Consider the following 18,685-nt stretch of genomic DNA (forward strand, 5'->3'; position numbering starts at 1 on the left):
GGTACTGAGGCATTAGAAAACTGTAGGGGGAATATGTGGAATACAAAGACATAGCAAAAGAGACATTATTTTTTGGTATCTTATCTTAACATTTTGGTTTCACTAATAATATTGTAGGGCAGAAAGCCTTAAACTATGACATTAGTTAGTGCATTTGCATCATTACTACCTAGTTGAATTTTTTTTTTTTCAGACAAAACCAAAGTTTGTACATTGGCATCATTATTGTAACATCTTATATTGTGAAATATTTCACAAGTTGCCCTGCTTATACTTCAAATAAGTAATGCTTCCCTATTAGAGAAGGTTACTGTTACTTATTTTCATTTGAGTACCACCACTCAGACAGCACTGTTTCAAAGCAATTTGGCTTGTCATCAGTGAGCAGGTAAATATAAGAGGTTACAACCAAGTTGTTACTTATTTACAAATGAGGTGATGCCAAAGGGTGTCTTATATGTCAAATTAGTAAATGATGCAAATGCCTTAACTAATACGGAGGTTTTCTGCCATAAAATATTAGTCTAAGAACTTTGATTGCATTCTCTCCGAGTGGTGGTACTCAACTGAAAATAAGTAACAGTAGTCTTCCCTAATGGGAAAACGTTACTTATTTGAGGTATAAGGAGGGCAATTCATGAAGGAATTCACAATATGAGATGTTAAAGTAATGATGCCAATGTACAAAATTGTTTGTCTAAAAGAATTCAGTAGTAATGATGCAAATACCTAACTAATGTCATATTTTGGCTTCGTTATTGCTAATTGTATATAGCTAACTAAATCTATTTTGTTTCTTTCAGGATCCAGCTGGGATATTTGAATTGATTGAAGTAGTTGGAAATGGTACCTATGGCCAAGTGTACAAGGTAAGCTGGAAATAATACAGAATATTTAGTTGTTTATAAAGTATTTCTTTCAGTTCTTTAATATTGTTTTCACCAGTCAGTACGCAAGTTTGTTCTAATTTGGTCAGTGAACCCAAAAGTTTGCTTGATGTTATATGATGAAATAGAGCTTACAATGGATTAGAATAATTTGATTTCTGGGAAGTTATGTTAAGTTGCTTTTGTGTTTTGTGTTCTTAAAAAGAAAGCAAGCATAAGTCCTGTACCTAAACACATATGCTAGTAGCCATTATTGCTGATAATGACAATTTTATTGCATAAAAAATGGGATGATTTTGAAGGGAAGGAGGAAAGTGCAAGTATTAAAAATGTAAATGCAAATATAAGACGACCTGTCACTTTTCTAATAAACTTAACATTTTTTTCTACAGATTTTTTTGCCCTTACTTTTAAAAACTGCAGTACTAGCAAAACAGCTGTTGCAGCCAGGAACTTTCCGTGACTTGGTTTGATAAGTGCCTGTTGAACTATGAAATTTGTGTACATGATGCTGAAATGTTATTAGATTCTGCTTAGTTATTTGAAAGAAACAAAACTTTACTATTTTTTTTTTTAAGTATTACAATTATAAAAAGTTTCATGCTAATTATAATTCTCCCTTAGCTTAGATGGTGCCTGCTTAGTTCACTGTTTCATTGTTAACAGAGATAAATTTAGTGGGATTGTTATTTTATGTGATGCTAACATTTTTATTATTTATTGCATATGTTAATTATTTCAGTTGTAAAAGTTCATTCAGTTTTTCAATTACCTTTTATAGGTGTGTTTGGAATTTTTTCATTGTTTTAATCTTATTTGGAGTTCTTACTAAATATAAGATAATGTTCTTCATTTTATCATTAGAAAGATTTAATTTTATGTATTTATTTTTTAACTTTAAGAATTTCATTTGAGGTGTATTACTTGTTTTCTGGAACATAGTGTGTGCGTGTTGTTAATTCTGATAATAAAGGATACATCCTTAGTGAGCTTTAAGCATCATGAAAATTATTTAAGATAATTCTCTCTTTTTATTAGTTCTAATAAATTAGAGGTTCTCTGTGACAAATTAGTGTTTTTTCCACTTGTTATATTTTCTAGGGGAATTAAAGTTCTCTTCAGTCAGGGATGTAGTTTTAGCATTAGTAGAGGCATTTGATGCAAGAAAGCAAGCTTATGCAGCATCAGCCAAAAATAAACATAAATAAATAAATAAAAAATAACCACTTCCACTTCACCCCTCTGTTCGTTCGAAACACCTGTCCAGCTGAGCCTTAAACTTATTTAGGCTATCAACTTCCACGACAAGGGATGGAAGTCTATTCCAGCAACCAACCACCCGCTGGCTAAAGGCAAATTTCATCACGTCTATCCTACATCTGTCTTTCCTCAATTTGAATTTATGCCCTCTCAGGTGATTATTCTGAGCAAGAGGAAGAATCCCATCAGCATTCAGCATGCTCAAACCATTCAAGGCTTTATACACCTCTTTCAGATCACCTCGCCGGTGCCTAGTCTCCAGACACTGTAATTTGCAAAACGTAATCCTTTCTTCATAAGAGCACCCCTTTGTTCCATTCACTAATCTTGTTTCCCTTCTCTGTACTCGTTCCAGCATCTCTACATCCTTCTTGAAATGAGGCCTCCAAACCTGTATACAGTACTCTAGGTGCGGTCTGACCATTGCCTTATACAAGGGAATAATCACCTCCTTATCCCTGCAAGAAAAATTCCTATATATCATTGACAATACACCATGAGCTACTCTTGCAGCCTGTCTGCACTACTCAGAAAACTTCATATCTGCCTGCACAACCACCCCCAGGTCGTTTTCATTCTCTACCACTGTCAGTGTAGTACCACAGAGTTGATAAGTTGCTCTGGGGTTGCTGTTTCCCATATGTAGTACTTTACATTTGTCAATGTTAAACTTCATTTGCCACCTCTCAGCCCATCTGCTCAACCTTTCCAGATCCTGTTGCAGTAGCATAGTGTCAGTAGTGTCCTTGAGAACCCTGCCGACCTTCGTATCGTCTGCAAACTTGGACATTAAGCTTGATATACCATCATCAATATCATTTATAAATACAGAAAAAAATAATGGACCCAATACTGAACCCTGAGGGACTCCACTAATAACATTAGTCCACGATGAGCAGTCTCCATTGATTACCACTCTGTCTTCTCCCTAGTCTTGGTGCATTATAGCCTTAGTTGCTAATGCACCAAAAAAAATCCAACCAAACCAAACCTGTCTTCTCCCCCTCAACCACCCCTTTATCCATAGCAGCAATTTGTCTCCAATGCCACACTGCTCCAACTTGTGCAGCAGTCTTCCATGTGCAACAGTATCAAAAGCCTTTCTAAGATCCAAGTATATAATATCAAAGTTATTCCCTGCATCCAGTTCTTTTGTAACTGCATCATAGTATCCAATCAAATTGGTCAGGCAAGACTTCCCCTTAACAAAACCATGCTGTGTCTGAGCTATAGATGATCCTGCAGTGCTTCTTTAACCAGTGCCTCCATTAATTTTCCAGGAACAGAAGTTAAACTAACAAGTCTATAATTACTTGTGTCGCCTTTTGATCCTCCCTTTGAATTGGGGTCACATTTGCACATCTCCAGTCCATGGGTACTTCCCCTGAGTCCAAGGAAGCTCTCATAATTATGGCTAAGGGTTTGCTTACTTCCTTTGCTGCTTCCTTTAATATAACTGGATAGATCACATCCACCCCAGGTGCCTTTCTTGTATTTATCTTCAACAATTTCTCCTCCACTTTACTCTCAGTTATTACAAGATTCTCTAGGTTACTGCCAGAGTTGAATACACCTCTGGCATTCCCCTCTCTGAATAACTCCTCATGTGTGAATATCGATGCAAAATATTCATTCAGTTTGTTAGCTACCTGAGCAGGATCATCAACAGTTGACCCATCGATATCAAGTGGACCAATCTGATTCATCCCCTTCCTTCTAGAGTTTACATAAGTAAAGAACTCTTTGCTGTTTTTCTTTGCATCCCTTGCCAAAGATTTCTCGTAATCTGCCTTCGCCTGCCTAACCTCATTTGTAACTTGGTTACAGATCAACTTGTATCTATCATAGGCTTCTGTGTCACATGTTAATTTGTATGTATCCCATGCATTTTTCTTCTCTGCCATATGTCTCATTAGTTCATCTGACATCCATTTAGGCCTAAACCTTGAACTGTATTTCTTAGTTGGTATGTAAAGCCTAATAGCTTCCAAGATAAATTCTTTGAATGCTTCCCATTTTGAATTTGCTGTTGGTAACATCATCAGTTGGTCCCACTGTATAGAATTTTAAATACTGTCTTAGTCAATTGTAGTCGCCTTTACGAAAGCAATAACCCTTCCCTTTACCCCTAATGGTAGTTACCTCTTTGAGTAAATCCCACTTCAGCACACTGATCACTGCCACCTAGTGGTTCAGTTACTGCAGATTCTTAATGCATGAAGAATCACTACTGATAATCAAATCAAGAGTATTACTCCCTCTAGTTGCCTTCTGAACATGCTGATGTAGAAAACAATTATCCAATAAATCCACAAAAGCCTTGCTAGTGTGTGAGTGACCAGCCCCCAAATTCCAGTCAATATCTGTAAAATTAAAATCCCCCATTATAAGACTCTCTGATTTACTGGCCCACTCTATTTCCCTGTACAGTTTCTTATTATACTCATCAGAGTCATTAGGCCTATAGCACACTCCCACTCTCAATTTTGATCTCCCAATGCTTATGTCACACCAAACTGACTCGACACTGCACTGTCCAGCAATGTCAACTGGCTTCACTTCCTTGGATTTTATTTATTTCTTAACTAATAGCATAACCCCTCCTCCTTTCCTATCCTGTCTATTCTAGTTACTGCATATTTGCTTGTAAACACACACACTTGTATAGATATAGTATGCTGGTTTACTATAAAATCAGCAACTCCTCCAAAAAAAGGTCAGATGTTCACAAGCTAATTTAAGTTTTTGCAAGCTTTTGCAATTACTAATGACCTTGCACAGATTGTTCATTTTCCTACAAGAATACTGGACCATCCTAATCATACAGCCAATATGCTTGATCTTTTTCTCACAAACAACCCTTCTAAGTACACAGTTAAAGTGGGAAGTCCTTTAGGCACTTCAGATCGCAACTTGGTGATTCTCTTCTCCAATGGAACATTTATCTCATGGCTATTCCCAACCTCGTGTTGTTTGGCATTACAAGAATGCAAAATGGGATGACCTGCAAGACTTCTTCTTTTCCTTGGTCGGATTACTGTTTCAAAACTTCTGATGTCACCGTTTGCTCAGATCGTGTCAGTGAAATTATTCTTGTAGGAATGGAATCCTTTATCCCACACTCCACTTTAAAATCTCGTCCTTTATCTAAACCTTGGTTTTCCAATAAATGTGCTAAGGCTGTTCAAGAGAAGAATGTTGCATATTAATTGGCTTGTTTCTAATTCTTCAGTTTCATTTTCTGCCTACACCAAAGCTCGCAACAATTGTAAAGCAGTTATTAATCAGTCCAAACTAGAGTTTGAACAGGCTAAGAGTAGAAAACTTGCTTCTTGCCCTAATGGTAGCCAAGCATTCTGGTCTCTTGCCAAAGCTATTGGCCGCAACTTTTCCCCATCTCTGCTCTCTCCTCTGTCCAAACCAGATGGTTCTGTTGTCACTTCAGCCAAGGATAAAGCTGACCTGCTAGCATCCCATTTTTCTTCCAACTCATGTATTAATGATCTTGGTAAAACACCTCCCACCATTCCCAACACGCTCCATTCAATGCCCCCTGTGGTCTTCCGTCAAAAGGATGTCAGAAAGGATTTTGACAAATCTTGATGCTAAGAAAGCTCCAGGACCCGATAGTATTTCTCTACTTGTTCTCAAAACCTGTGCTCCTGAACTTACTTCTATTCTTTGCCGCTTTTTTCATTTTCTTATTCCAAATGTGTTTTTCCTTCTGCTTGGAAATTTGCTCATATCCAGCCAGTTCCTAAAAAGGGTGACAAATCCCTCCCATCCATTATTGTCCCATTGCCATTACTTCTACTCTTTCTAAAATAATGGAGAAATCAATTAACAGCCACTTCTTAAACTACCTAGAAACCTTCCGTCTGATCAACGATCGCCAATATGGATTCTGTCAGTGTCGATCCACTGGTGATATTGTGGCTTATGTTACCCATTTATGGACTAATTCAATGGAAAGGTTCGGTGAAACACAAGTAGTTGCTCTTGACATCTCAAAGGCTTTCGATCGTGTTTGACATAAAGGTCTTCTAAACAAGCTTCCATCTTATGGTTTGCGAACTGTTTTTAGTAATTGGTTATCCGGTTTTCTCTCTGATCGCTCACTGAGGGTGATGGTAGATGGCTCTCTGTCTTCTAACTTCTCCACTAATGCCAGTGTCCCCCAAGGTTCAGTTCTTTCACCCACTCTTTTCCTCTTGTATATTAATGACCTTCTTCCATTGACTGGCAATCCTATCCATAGTTTTGCCGATGATAGCACATTGAGAGAAACCTTGTTCTGCTCAATCAGCTTCAACCTCTCGAAAATTTGCTACCAATTCCTTAAATGCCGATCTTCAGGTAATTCTCTAGTGGGGCAAAGACAACTTAGTTGATTTCAACCCTTCTAAAACTGAGTCTTGTCTTATATCTTGCAAAAAGGATTCTTCTGCTCCTATGCTTATCTTTAGGGACACTCCGATTTCTAGGCAAAATGATATATCTCTTTTGGGGATTACCCTGACTTCTAATCTCTCTTGGCACAAGCACATTACAAATATTGCTTTCTCTGCATCTAAAAAACTTGGTTTTCTCTTTCGCTCTCGACGTTACTTTTCTTCCAAACAGCTGGTCACTCTGTATAAATCGCAAATCTGCCCTGCCATGGAATATTGTTCCCACATCTGGGGTGGCGCCTCCAAAACCTCTCTCAGGCTTCTTGATTCCATTCAGAAGAGGGCAGTTAGGTTAATTAATGATTCACCTCTAACAGTCTCTCCATTCGCTGTCTCATAGAAGTACTGTTTCTGCTGCATGCCTCTTCTACAGATACTTCCATGGGCACTGTTCTTCTGAATTGACTTCTATAATGCCCGCTCTCTCTTTCAAAACAGTCCGAACACGTGCTGCCAGCAGCCAACATCCATATACTGTCAAACTTCAAACCCACAGAACCAGCTTTTCATCTTCCTCATTTATTCATTCAACTGCCGTTTTCTGGAACCAACTTCCTCCATACGTATTTCCTGAAAATTACAGTCTACAGAAGTTCAAGTCCAATGTCAACAAATATCTTCTTTCGTCTTCTCAACCTCCAACCCAAGCATGATACTAAGTACCATAGGTTCTAATACCTCTCGTGTTTGGGGTTTACATAAAAAAAAAAAAAAAAAGGTAATTTTTCACATTGTTTTCAGAGCCACTTGCAATTCAGTATTAAATTTTATTTTTTGGAAAGCATTTAAGTAATGAGTGAAAGTGCTTAGAGTACTGCTGTTTTTGCTTCTGCTTAACAAAAAGGACTTCACCACTGATTGACTTTATATTACTGTAAAGTTCTCCTCCCCCAGTTTGATTTTTTTTAACAGCTATAGTGTGGAATTCCTAATATTTTGTGATGGAAACAAAGTAGAAATTAACATTCTTATCCATTAGTTTAGAGGGAAAAGCATTTGTTATACTTCAGTAATGGTGTGCCATCATTTGTTTCCCTCTAACCTTGTAAATCAGTCTTGTACAGTTCTACTTTGCTTTATGCAACCCTATTATATGTGGACTCATTATATCATTAAACTCCATATGTAATTCAGTTTGAATTAGTCCTGCTAAGCAAATCGGTGGTTTATATCACAGACTGTGCCATTTCCAGATAATTAGTACATTTATTTACACCATTTTGTGTTACAATCTATTTTACCTTTACCAGCTGGTTTTATCTTATTTACTGATGTTTTAATTTTGGATTGCAGTAGAACCAATATATTACCAAGTCATAAGAGTGAAGTGGTTAACTATAGGCCAGTAAGTGTGACTTTGGTGGTAGAGAAAATTGTGGAGGCAGTGATTAAGCATGAAGTTTGGGGATATAGCATAGTTTTGTAAGGCAAAAATCATGTTTGACTAACTGGCTAGCTGTTTTGGCAGTTATACATAAGCTGGATATAGGAGATAATTTTGAATTTGATTTTAACAAAGTATTTCATGAATCGCTTGTACAAAACTTATTTGTACAAGCAATTCTGTATAAGCTGTAAAATGTTGAGATCATGGGTAAGGATTGCAAGGGGTGGATGCAGGCAGGAAGCAGAAGATATGATTAATGGTTGCTTTTTGGTACTAGGACCACTCTTGTTTTTATTTTCTTAATTGAAATTGTTGAAGGGAACACAAAGCTTGGTGTAAAAATTTGCAGGTGTTGTAAGGATCTTGATTTAACAATTAGTATTAAGGAAGCATTCCTTTGGAGTAACTTGGGTAGGCTTAAAAATATGTTAGAAGAGGGGCATTTATGCTTCAATGTAACAAAATGCAAGGACCTTGCACCTTTAAAATAGACACATCAAAATAACTTATACTTGGTATTGGTTGAAATAAACCTAGTAAATGAATAAAAGTATTTGGTGAGTTAAGATATATATGAATATGAAGTTCTCTGCACAGTGTAGGCAAAGAGGACCCATTGTGTGTTATAAATGAAAAATTCTCTGGATAATGTGATTGTACCACTGACTTTTCCTCTGGCTTTGAGTATTTCAGGTTTAATTCCATCTACACTTAGTTGCATTTCTATACTTAATATTTTCCATTATATTTTCTACTTCAGTAATAGAGAACCTAAATTTTCCTCATCTGTCTTCAGTGATGTTTTCAGCTCTTGATCTAGCAGATCATCAAAGTATTTACTTCACACTTCAAAAATATCTTTCTTCTGTTTTTACTTTACCTTTGTTATTTTTGGCTACCTAAGTTATGATTTTATTTTTCCTCCAATTCTGAGATTTTTAACCAAATATTAAAACATTTTCCACAAAATCTTAAAGATTTTTCCTGTAGTCTCTTTGACACATCTTCACCCTCTCATTCTTCATATTCCAATAAGGATTTATCAGACTTCTGGTTCAGAAATGTTTAAGGCTGAATGGATTGAGTAATGTTATAAATGTAATGATTGGTGTCTCTATGCATTCTCAAACAATACACACACATGCAGACGCATGCATGTGCAGAATATAAATTTAAATTGGAAAAGGATAGATGTGCAGAAATTCTTTCAGCTGGAATGATTATAGGAAAAACTTCTGTTTTTCCTACAATCACTCCTAAATCACCCACTTCCACAATTTGTTGTGGAAGTGGGTGATTTAAATAAATTTAAAGGATAAAAAAAATTATTTGAAGGGATGAACAAATAATGTGTGGATAGATTTTTTTTTTTTTTTTGGTTGATGCTGTAGCTTGCTTCTTTACATCGTTTGGTCACTAGTAATACTAGTGACCAAACGATGTAAAGAAAGTTGTTTATTTTTTAATCTTTTTTTTTTTCTTTTCTTTAGCTGCCTCTGTGACTTATGTATGATTGTGGTGGCCTGAATTTCTCATGTTTACAGACCTCTATAATTACGTATGGAGTACGTAATTACAGAAGTCTGTAAAACTCTACATACCTCTTTTGCAGATTCCACTAAAATTTTCTTAAATTTCTAAATTTTACCATCTTTCATCTGTCATATTGGCATCAGAAATATCATTTTATACTTTTTATGGCTTTAATTTGGCCCTAATCACCAATTTCTCAGTACAAGATAATGGTCACTTCTAATTTCAAATCTTCTTTATACCCATATATATTTGTCTTGGCTTTTTTTCTGTGATTTGGTCAGTTGTTTTTTTTTTAACGCATGCTCCCTTAATATAAATTCACCTACTCTTTTTCTCATTTGCCAAATTTATGCCAAGACACGTAAGACCTAGTGTCTGTTTTGGGCACATTTTATGGTGAAATACTTCTTTTAATTAAGAATGCATTGTTTGTGTATAATTCTAGTATTTTACAATTACTGTTAGGTTTACCTCTCACCAAGCTTCCATGATTTGCTATTTAAATCAAGTATTACTGTTTTTTCTAAGATATATGGCCATATATGCATGAAATTCATGCATATATGGCCCATCTTCAGCTGGGCCATATATGCATGAATTTCATATCTTAGCTTTCATTTTTAAATCTTCCCCCAGTTAAATTTTCTTCCAAACTAGTTCATGAAGCTAGTGATGGACATAATCAAAAGGGCATAATCAACTATGGCATTTGCATAATTGATAATGGATTTTTAATAATTGAATGTGAAAGTATGGTTGGAAATGTCGCTGATGTGCAATGGTTAGTCTTTGTATAAGACAATGCAGAACTCGCGCTTTAGGTTTGATAACATCAGTTCCTTTCACTGGCATTTTTTTCTCACTTTTTTTTTAATTTCTGAATATTTTAATAATGGAAATAATTATGGCAATCATTCATTAATGGAATCATTAGATTATGGAGGTATTCTCTTGCATTCTGCAATACCAGCTATTTGTATATTATACCTATTTTTTTTACTATGTTTAAATGGTTCCCTTAATATTTTAGTCAGTTTATTTTGCAAATTAATAATAAATCATGGAAAAATTTGTTGTTTAGTTTCTAAGGGGTGAGGAGGATGTGTAAATATGCCTTTGCAAAAATGACCTAAGGCTGCCACTGTCAAAGATTAATATAGTATATGGTTACACTAGTTGAACAATATTTAGCATGTGATTATTTACATGATACAAAATTATTTAATCATACATGAATATGAAAATAGCTAAAGTGATAAGTCTGTAAATACTGATATCAGACTTTTTAATATATTAAATAAAAGAGAATTCTAGTAAAATAATTTTTTATAGTGGTTTCTTTAATTTCCAGTGCAGTAAAGTTGGCATGTGATAGGTTTGGCAAAACCCATTATGTTTTGCATCATGTAATGCCCTGCATATAATCATCAAAAATGCTTATTCTAAGTTTTACCTTTCTGTGTTTATAGTATTGCCTGTAAAAGGATACATATCCTGTAAGGTTATAAGGATTCAAAGGATTATTCTTTAAATTTATTGCCCCCCCCACAAGCTTGCCCTGCAAAAAATATGCCTCATCCCCTATAAGATTTTTGGAATTCTGCAAATTATAAATTGTTGATTTTATTTAGTTTGGTTGGCTGAAATGTTTAAAAATAATTCTAGAAAATAGTCTGTATCAAATTTAATCACTTCTGAAAACATAAGATGATGTTTTCTGAAGTCATTCATTACAAAACTTATTTGTTTAATTCATATTGTGTATTATAAGTTTCCTGCCATGTACAGGTGATTGTTTAGTGTAATTTGCTAATATTGTTTTCTTACATGATTGAGGGAGGATGGTTTGGCTATGTCAGTAGTGCAATTTTTATAAAGGGTTCTGTATGTCACTGTCAGCTCTTATTCTGCAGGGCATTGGTGTGGGAAAACCAGTTTAGGTGAAACAGGCCAAGGACCTTGGACAAGGCTAGAGTGTGTCCTTTGGAAGGAAAGTTTGCTTAAGGTGTTTATAGAGTGATATTAGTTGGTAAATTAAAAGTTGCATATATGATGAATGCTTTGATCAGAAATGAAATAGCTGCTCACCAGCATCGTTTGAAAATTTAAGTGGCACCACTACTGCTATTATCAATTATAATCTGATTTCATATTTTATTCATAGCCAATTTAGAATTGTTCCAAAGTGATATCAGCTCTGTCATTTCATTGATATTTTTCTAAATTAGACACAGAAATGTTGTATTCACTTTGGTATTTGAAAGAAACATATTGAAGCTTCAGCCCTGAATTTAGTAAGAAACATTTTTAAGTTTTGCTTTGATTGGTACTGCCATTGCATTGGATTTCTCAAAAAAATTCACCTTCTGAGATGTGCATTCAGATTTTGGAAGAAGCTGCATGTCAAAATTGATTTTTATCAATATAGCTGATTTTATGTATGTTTGCATAATTATTCTAATGCTTTTATTTACTGTTTAAATTAAGCTTCAGTTATACAGGGCAGGCTCAACTAAATGTTATACTGTATCATGCCTTTGACAAATAATTATTTATTATAAATGTCAGATCTGGTTTGCTGTGTATGAAATTACATATCTGCAGCAGATGTATAATACTCTATCCTATTCTTAATTTCTAAATTGTTGGGGGAGAGGGAGGTACTGGGGAGGTGAAGATCTTAGTGCTATATGTATAGTTATACTGTCACAATAATGAACTCAAGGTGACAACCAGATGCAGTTTATTTTAGGAGTAAGAGTGTTGAGGTGATTATGGTATGTACTTTGATTTTTAGATTAATTGTAATTTTAAACACAAGTAATCATATAAATGTATGTATAACAAAATAATGCATATAATCAATTCCGTTCCCATTTCGACCTTGAGCTATAATAAAAATTTTATATACGTTCACCCTCTTTTTCCTTCACTAATCCCACAACATTTTAAATATAGACTGTGCATGGCAGTGACCTCCAGTTCATTCTCAGGGCGATAGGATTATGCACTGCCTAGGTACTTTATTAGGAATGTGGAGGTTTGGGCTATATGCAACTCATTTCTGCATAAAGGGACGCCGTAGCCCAGTGGTCATGCCTGGGTGCATAAGTACACGTGCCTTGAGTGATCGGAGTTCAAGCACGTGACTGCTGAATATGGTGCTGTTTCTTGTATTCTGTCTATCTTGTGAACTCCTCTGACCGTTTTTTGGTCGTCCCAGAGTATAAACAGAAAATTTATTTATTTATATCTCGTGGTGTGTGATGTGTACAAGAAAGCACTATAAAACATGTGACCTTTCTAGAACGTGAATTCACCAATCTAGAACGAGCAGGAACTTGAAAGTCCAAGAATTCCAAAGAGATATGATTGTTGGTGCATATTTAGTGGATACTATAGCAAAGAAAATGGCAGCACTTGTTCATTGTTTAAAAACTAGTGTAAAATTAGTCTTCAACAAAATGAAACTTAACAACTCATTGAAATTTATAAATTAAAAAATCTAAAAATTAGATATTATTGGTATGTATCTTGATAGATATTCACCATAGAAACATTTCTGTTATAAAAGAAAAAAAGTTTGTTGGAAAAAAAAAAAAAAAATTTTGTTTACTGCTCTGTGACCAGCGTACAGAACACCTGTTCAGTGTTTGTGGGCCACAGGTTAAGGCACATTGATCAAGGATAACCATGTCCTATACAGTGGACATTTGATTATTTTGGGTATATGGGACTGAATTCATTGTTTACTGGTCATTCTGCACACACCTTTTATTCATATTAGCAAGGGGTCATTTCTTGTACAGAGCCCACTGAATCCTTTATATGGCATTGACTTGGAGTATCATTAGGTATGACAACTGGTTTGGTATGACTTTTTTAGAGTGGGCGGGCAGAACTTGGTTCTTGCATCTGCTAGTCATATGAAAATTGTCTTAAGTACTGCTACTATGAAATTTTGTACATCGTATTTACTGTTATATGGTGAATCCATAATTAACTAGCAGAAAACTTAGAGGTTATTTATTTTTTGGCATATTTGCATAGCACTTGTGGCTTTTGTCTGTGTGTCCATCCGTATAAAACGACTCTACTCCCAGTGGACTGATTTGTACAATTCTGTAATTGGCTGCTGTTTGAAAATTTATACAGTCATCCCAAATTTCATTTAAGTTCAACCAATAGGAATCTGGCAACTGCTTTTTTTTTTCTTTTCTGAATATTATATTTGTTGCCATGTACTGATGGAGGAATGAATGAGCAATATGGTAGAATTTCTTCGTTTAACACAGAGAAATAAAAACAGTACAAAAATGTTGATTGCATATTATGTTAAGGTACATGGAGTGACTACTTCATTAGATACACATACCTTTTTTATGAAATGGAGCAGCCCTTCAGTAACAGCATCACGTGTACATAACACAATGAAGAGTAAAGCAGGTGGACAGATAGTAGGAATGATGTGTGAGAATGAAAAAGACAAAAGCTTTAGATGACCTTAAAGAATAGTAGTCAACACCCAGTGTGTTGGTGTGGTTATCTTAGGAACTGCAAATCTGCAGGAGTTTTCATATACGAGCTTATCTCAGGTGCATCATTGGTCCAATAAGCAAATAACGTCCAGTCTAGGTGATTCTTGGAAATGGCATATTTGATGCGAGAGACTGACAGGTTTTGTGCAGGAGAAATAAAGGTTAGTTAAATGACAACCCAGTACAATAATGATAACAAAAGAGGCATTTCAGAATGCATAACTCATCATACTTTGTCACAGATGGGGATATTGTAGCTGACCAAACTGGGTTTCACTCTTGTTGTGCATGAGCTATCTGTATGGTTACAGAGAACCCAGAAACAACACTGGATAGTGCATGTATTGTTGTTTAATGATGATGGGAATATCAGAATGTGGTGAAAGCAATGAGTCAGTGGGCCCCATTATGAAAGGTGTGAACAATGCAGGCTGGTAGTGGAAGTGTGGTGGTGTAGGATGTGTATGTGTTTTCATGGCACACACTGCACCTCTGACACCAGGGGAGCAACATTTTGATGCCAGAGGGTATCTGGAAATTTTTTTTTTCTGACCAGGTGCATCCCTTCATGGTTGCATTGTATTCATCTATGAATTACGAAAAGGTTCTTCCAGCAGGATAATGTGCCTTGTCACAAGGCCAGAATTTTATAGAACTGGTTCCAGGAACGTGAGAGTGGATACTGTGGAGGGTTTCCCTGTCACCAGATCACAATCCAGTTGAATACTTGTGTGGAATGAATTGAAGCTAGCTGTTTGGAGTGGAGATCTGCAACTGTCCAATTTGCAAAAGCTGGGGGAAGCAGTTGGGTTATCATGGACCAGGATCCCTATTGCACAATTTCAATACCTAACTGAGTATATGCCAAAAAGAATCCAGGCTGTTTTGAGGGCTTAAAGGAGGACCTACTTGCTATTAGGTAGGTATATCTAATGAATGGTTGCTCAGTGTATGTGCAGTGAGGGAGAAAAGATATTTAATTAATTATATAGTTATTAGTTAACATTCTAAAATAAATTCAATTTAAGAAAACTACTTTAAAACATCTTAGCTTGGAAAATTTTCCAGTAACAGTGTGTGTAGCTTTATACTGCTTTGCAGCATAACAAAATAGTTATTCTTTTTTAATTTTTACTATTGCACTTTGAACGGCTGGAAAGAAATTTAACTTTAATTAGGATTGTTTCAAGCTTTATATTAACCATACAGAATAGCATGGTTCATTTTTAACCAGATAAAAATGGACCTTATTAAAAAATTCTGTTAATGTGAGGTGTGACCAAAGTTCATGGACTGGTGTTGTTGCGGTCATCTTTGAGTTTGAAAATAAACGGTAGTGGAATGTTGTAGTTCAAGCTTCCTCCAACAGATGGTGGTACAGCGATTATCCAGTAGGCTGAGAAGTTGCAAGTAACAGCCAGTTTCTTTAGTAGCATTAACTTTCCATATCACGATTTTGCCATGGAGCAAAGAATGAATATCAAATTTTGCTTTAAACTGGGAAAATCTTCAACGGAACTTGAAATGTTAAAAACTGTTTATGGTGACGAACCAGTGTGTTGTCATGCCAGTGTGTTTGAATGGTATAAGCAGTTCAAAGATGGATGTGAGGATGTTTGCGGTGACCCAAGAAGTGAGTGTCCTCTTGAAATTATGACAGAGTTGCAAAAGTTAGTGAAGTTGTGGAAAGAGATCATTGTTTAACCCTCAGAATTATGGCTGATGAATTGGATATGAATAAGGATACGATTCATCAAATTCTGCATGAGCAGGTTTTAGAGAAAAGGAAGGTCTGTGCAAAATTTGTGCCTCATGGATGAGCAGAAGCAATAAAGATTGCCATCATGTGAAGACTTAATCCAGACTTGTCAAGGCAATCTTGATTTTCTACTGTATTGTCACTGGAGATGAGTGTTGAGTGTTTCAGTACAACACAGAAATGAAGCTTCAGAGCATGCAATGGACTTCAAAATCATTGTAAAGTCCCAAAAAGTTTCGCTTACAGATCCCGAGGGTTAAGGCGAAGCTGATTGTTTGTCGACAAACAGTGTGATCCACAAGGAGTTTGTACATAATGGGAGAAGGTCAGTGCTGTGTTCTTTTTATAGGTGCTTCAAAGGCTTGAAGCACCTATAAAATATGAAGAAATTTCAAAGGAAAAGCAGCTACATGACAATGCTCCTCCCTCACATTCTGCACTTCTTAGCTATAATTTGATTTGTAATGGTACCATAGAAAAAGTTAGGCTGGGGCTATGAAGTATAAAAATCACTGGTTAAGAGAGCAAAGAATGAGAGAAGGACAGTTTTTTTTATATATATATATATATATATATATATATATATATATATATATGAATACAAGACACTGCTTTGATCTTTACAGACAAAAGGCCCTTGTGGGTAGCACAGTTGGTAGAATTGCCATTCTCCTCACACAGAGTGGAGTTCGAATCGTGTCAATGACACGAGGAATTTTTATTGGCCCTTTTCTCACAACACAGCCAAGTTAGTCAGCCTCAGGTAAGGTAGCATGACTTTTTGTCCAGCAAACTGACCACAGAACGCATGCAATTTACAGACAATATATGCGAAGCAAAATGGCCTTAGTTGCTGATGCTCCTAAAACCCTACTACAACAGAAAAGACCCTTTTTAGTGAATATGAGGCTGTGCAGCATTATATTGAGGATACTGGAATTACATAAGATTAATTATTAGAAAGTGTTCAGCCTGAAGGTGGCGTATACTCAATTTGTGGGAGATTGCAAACGAGTACATTGACCTTAATTGTGAGAGCATTGTTGTACTGAGGAGAGATTCTTTTGGACTGGAGAATTGCTATTATAACGCTGATATGTAAAGCCAGTTCTAAGAATGGAGTGAGACCAGTCTGATTTCAGTTGAAGGGAAAATCACGGATGTGATGATATAAAGGATGTAATTATAGGGTCAGCTAAGATAGTAATGGAATTTTGAAGGCTATACAACAGTTTTGTTAAAGGAAAATTCTTTAATTAATCTAGTTGTTTATTTGGGTTGCAGAGTTGCAGAACTGGCCTCATTTTGTTTGCCCCTCAGAGTGATGGCTGATGTGTTGGATATAATGATTTGCCAAATTCTGCATGAAGATTTAGGAAAAGGAAGGTCTCTGCAAAATTTGTGCTGCACAGCCTCATATATGAGCAGAAGCAACAAAGTGTCATGTGAAGACTTCATCCAGAAGACTGTGAAGATAGTCCTCATTTCCGTAACTGTATTATCACTGGAGATTTGTTGTTTGTGACCAAGAGACAATGTGTCAGCACATGCAGTGGACTTCAAAATTATCACCAGGGCCAAAGAAGTTTCGTTTACAGCAGTCCAGGATAATAACTATGCTGATCCTGTTTTTTGACAAACTGGGTGCGATTCACAAGGAATTTGTACCTTTTGGGGAGAGTCAGTACTGCGTTCTACTTAGAGGTGCTTCAAAGACTACTGAAGTGCATTGAGGTGAGGCTGCAATTTCAGGAGGAAGGCAGATGGTTCTTGTTGTATGACAATGCCCCCTCCAATTCCGCAGTTGTGAAGACATTTGGGACGAAACATTGCATTGTGCAGATCAACTATGCACTCTATTCTCCCTGTGTAGCATCAGCTGACTTTACCGCTCTTTCCCAAGGTGAAAACTGCCTCGAAGAAAGATTTCAGGATGTTGAGGACAAAGAAAAACGTTAACCACTGAATTGAACATCATATCTTTGCATGCTTTCGCTGAACCTTTTCAGAAATTTTTAGAATGGTGTATAGTATGTTCGTGTCTAACGACACCAGGGGTTTCCCCGATCTCCGCGTAATATACGTTGTCATGGGAAACATTTTTAGAATGGTGTAATTAGTACATTAAATCAAGTGGCGATTACTTTAAATAAAAATAAAACCATTTTTGAACTCCTTCATTTTGTTTTTTTTTTTATTGCGCCAATCTGGGAACTTATCATCACACTTTGTATAAATTGGAAACGAATATGTTATTTGGAAAAATCATACACTTCAGCAGAGGAACGACGTTGCGCTTATAAAGAGAACGTTGTATAAACTGGGTTTTTACTAACAAGGTTTTGCTGTAGTTATCGTTAGCGATTACTTTATATCGTGCAAGTGAACTGTGCCAAGGTATGCTTCAATTGTGTGTTGATAAACAATGGAAGAAACTATCTTCAGGTTTAACAAGAACGCTGCAACCTTTCGTTACCTAATATGGCAATGCTCGCGTTACGTTCCGGTCATTACTGCCACTTTCTTGTTCCTAGAAAATGCAGAACGGAAAAGTAATTTGAGACGTCTAGTTTGCATATTTGTGTATCAATGAGGTTACACCTTATGACAGTTTTAACTTAAAAAAAAAAAAAAAGCAGTGAAACTAGTTTCTGACAACGGCAGTTGATACCATACCAAGTTTAATTATCAGGTTTGTCATAAAGTGAACTTCAATGTACATTTGACGGTATTTTTCGATTTTGGTATAATTATGATAGAGCCGATTATTTTCCAAAAATAAATAAAAATTACTGATCAATATAATCTCAGTAGGGCAATTATTTCCTAGGATGATCGGAAAATCAAGTTTTTTTCCTCCCTTTGTT

At 35.9% G+C, this 18,685-nt stretch overlaps 1 protein-coding gene across 1 annotated transcript in view; it reads left to right on the top strand.

The window, feature by feature from the left end:
* Positions 1 to 18,685, top strand: part of msn (serine/threonine-protein kinase msn) — a 555,676-nt gene that overhangs the window by 31,198 nt on the left and 505,793 nt on the right. Inside the window, 1 exon segment of the mRNA XM_090377310.1 lies at positions 804 to 869. Within this exon segment, the coding sequence (XP_090233436.1) occupies positions 804 to 869 (66 nt within the window).

This window comes from Mastigoproctus giganteus, chromosome 1 (genome assembly GCF_048544385.1).
Source record: "Mastigoproctus giganteus isolate SK-2022 chromosome 1, ASM4854438v1, whole genome shotgun sequence".
Classification (NCBI taxonomy): domain Eukaryota; kingdom Metazoa; phylum Arthropoda; class Arachnida; order Uropygi; family Thelyphonidae; genus Mastigoproctus; species Mastigoproctus giganteus.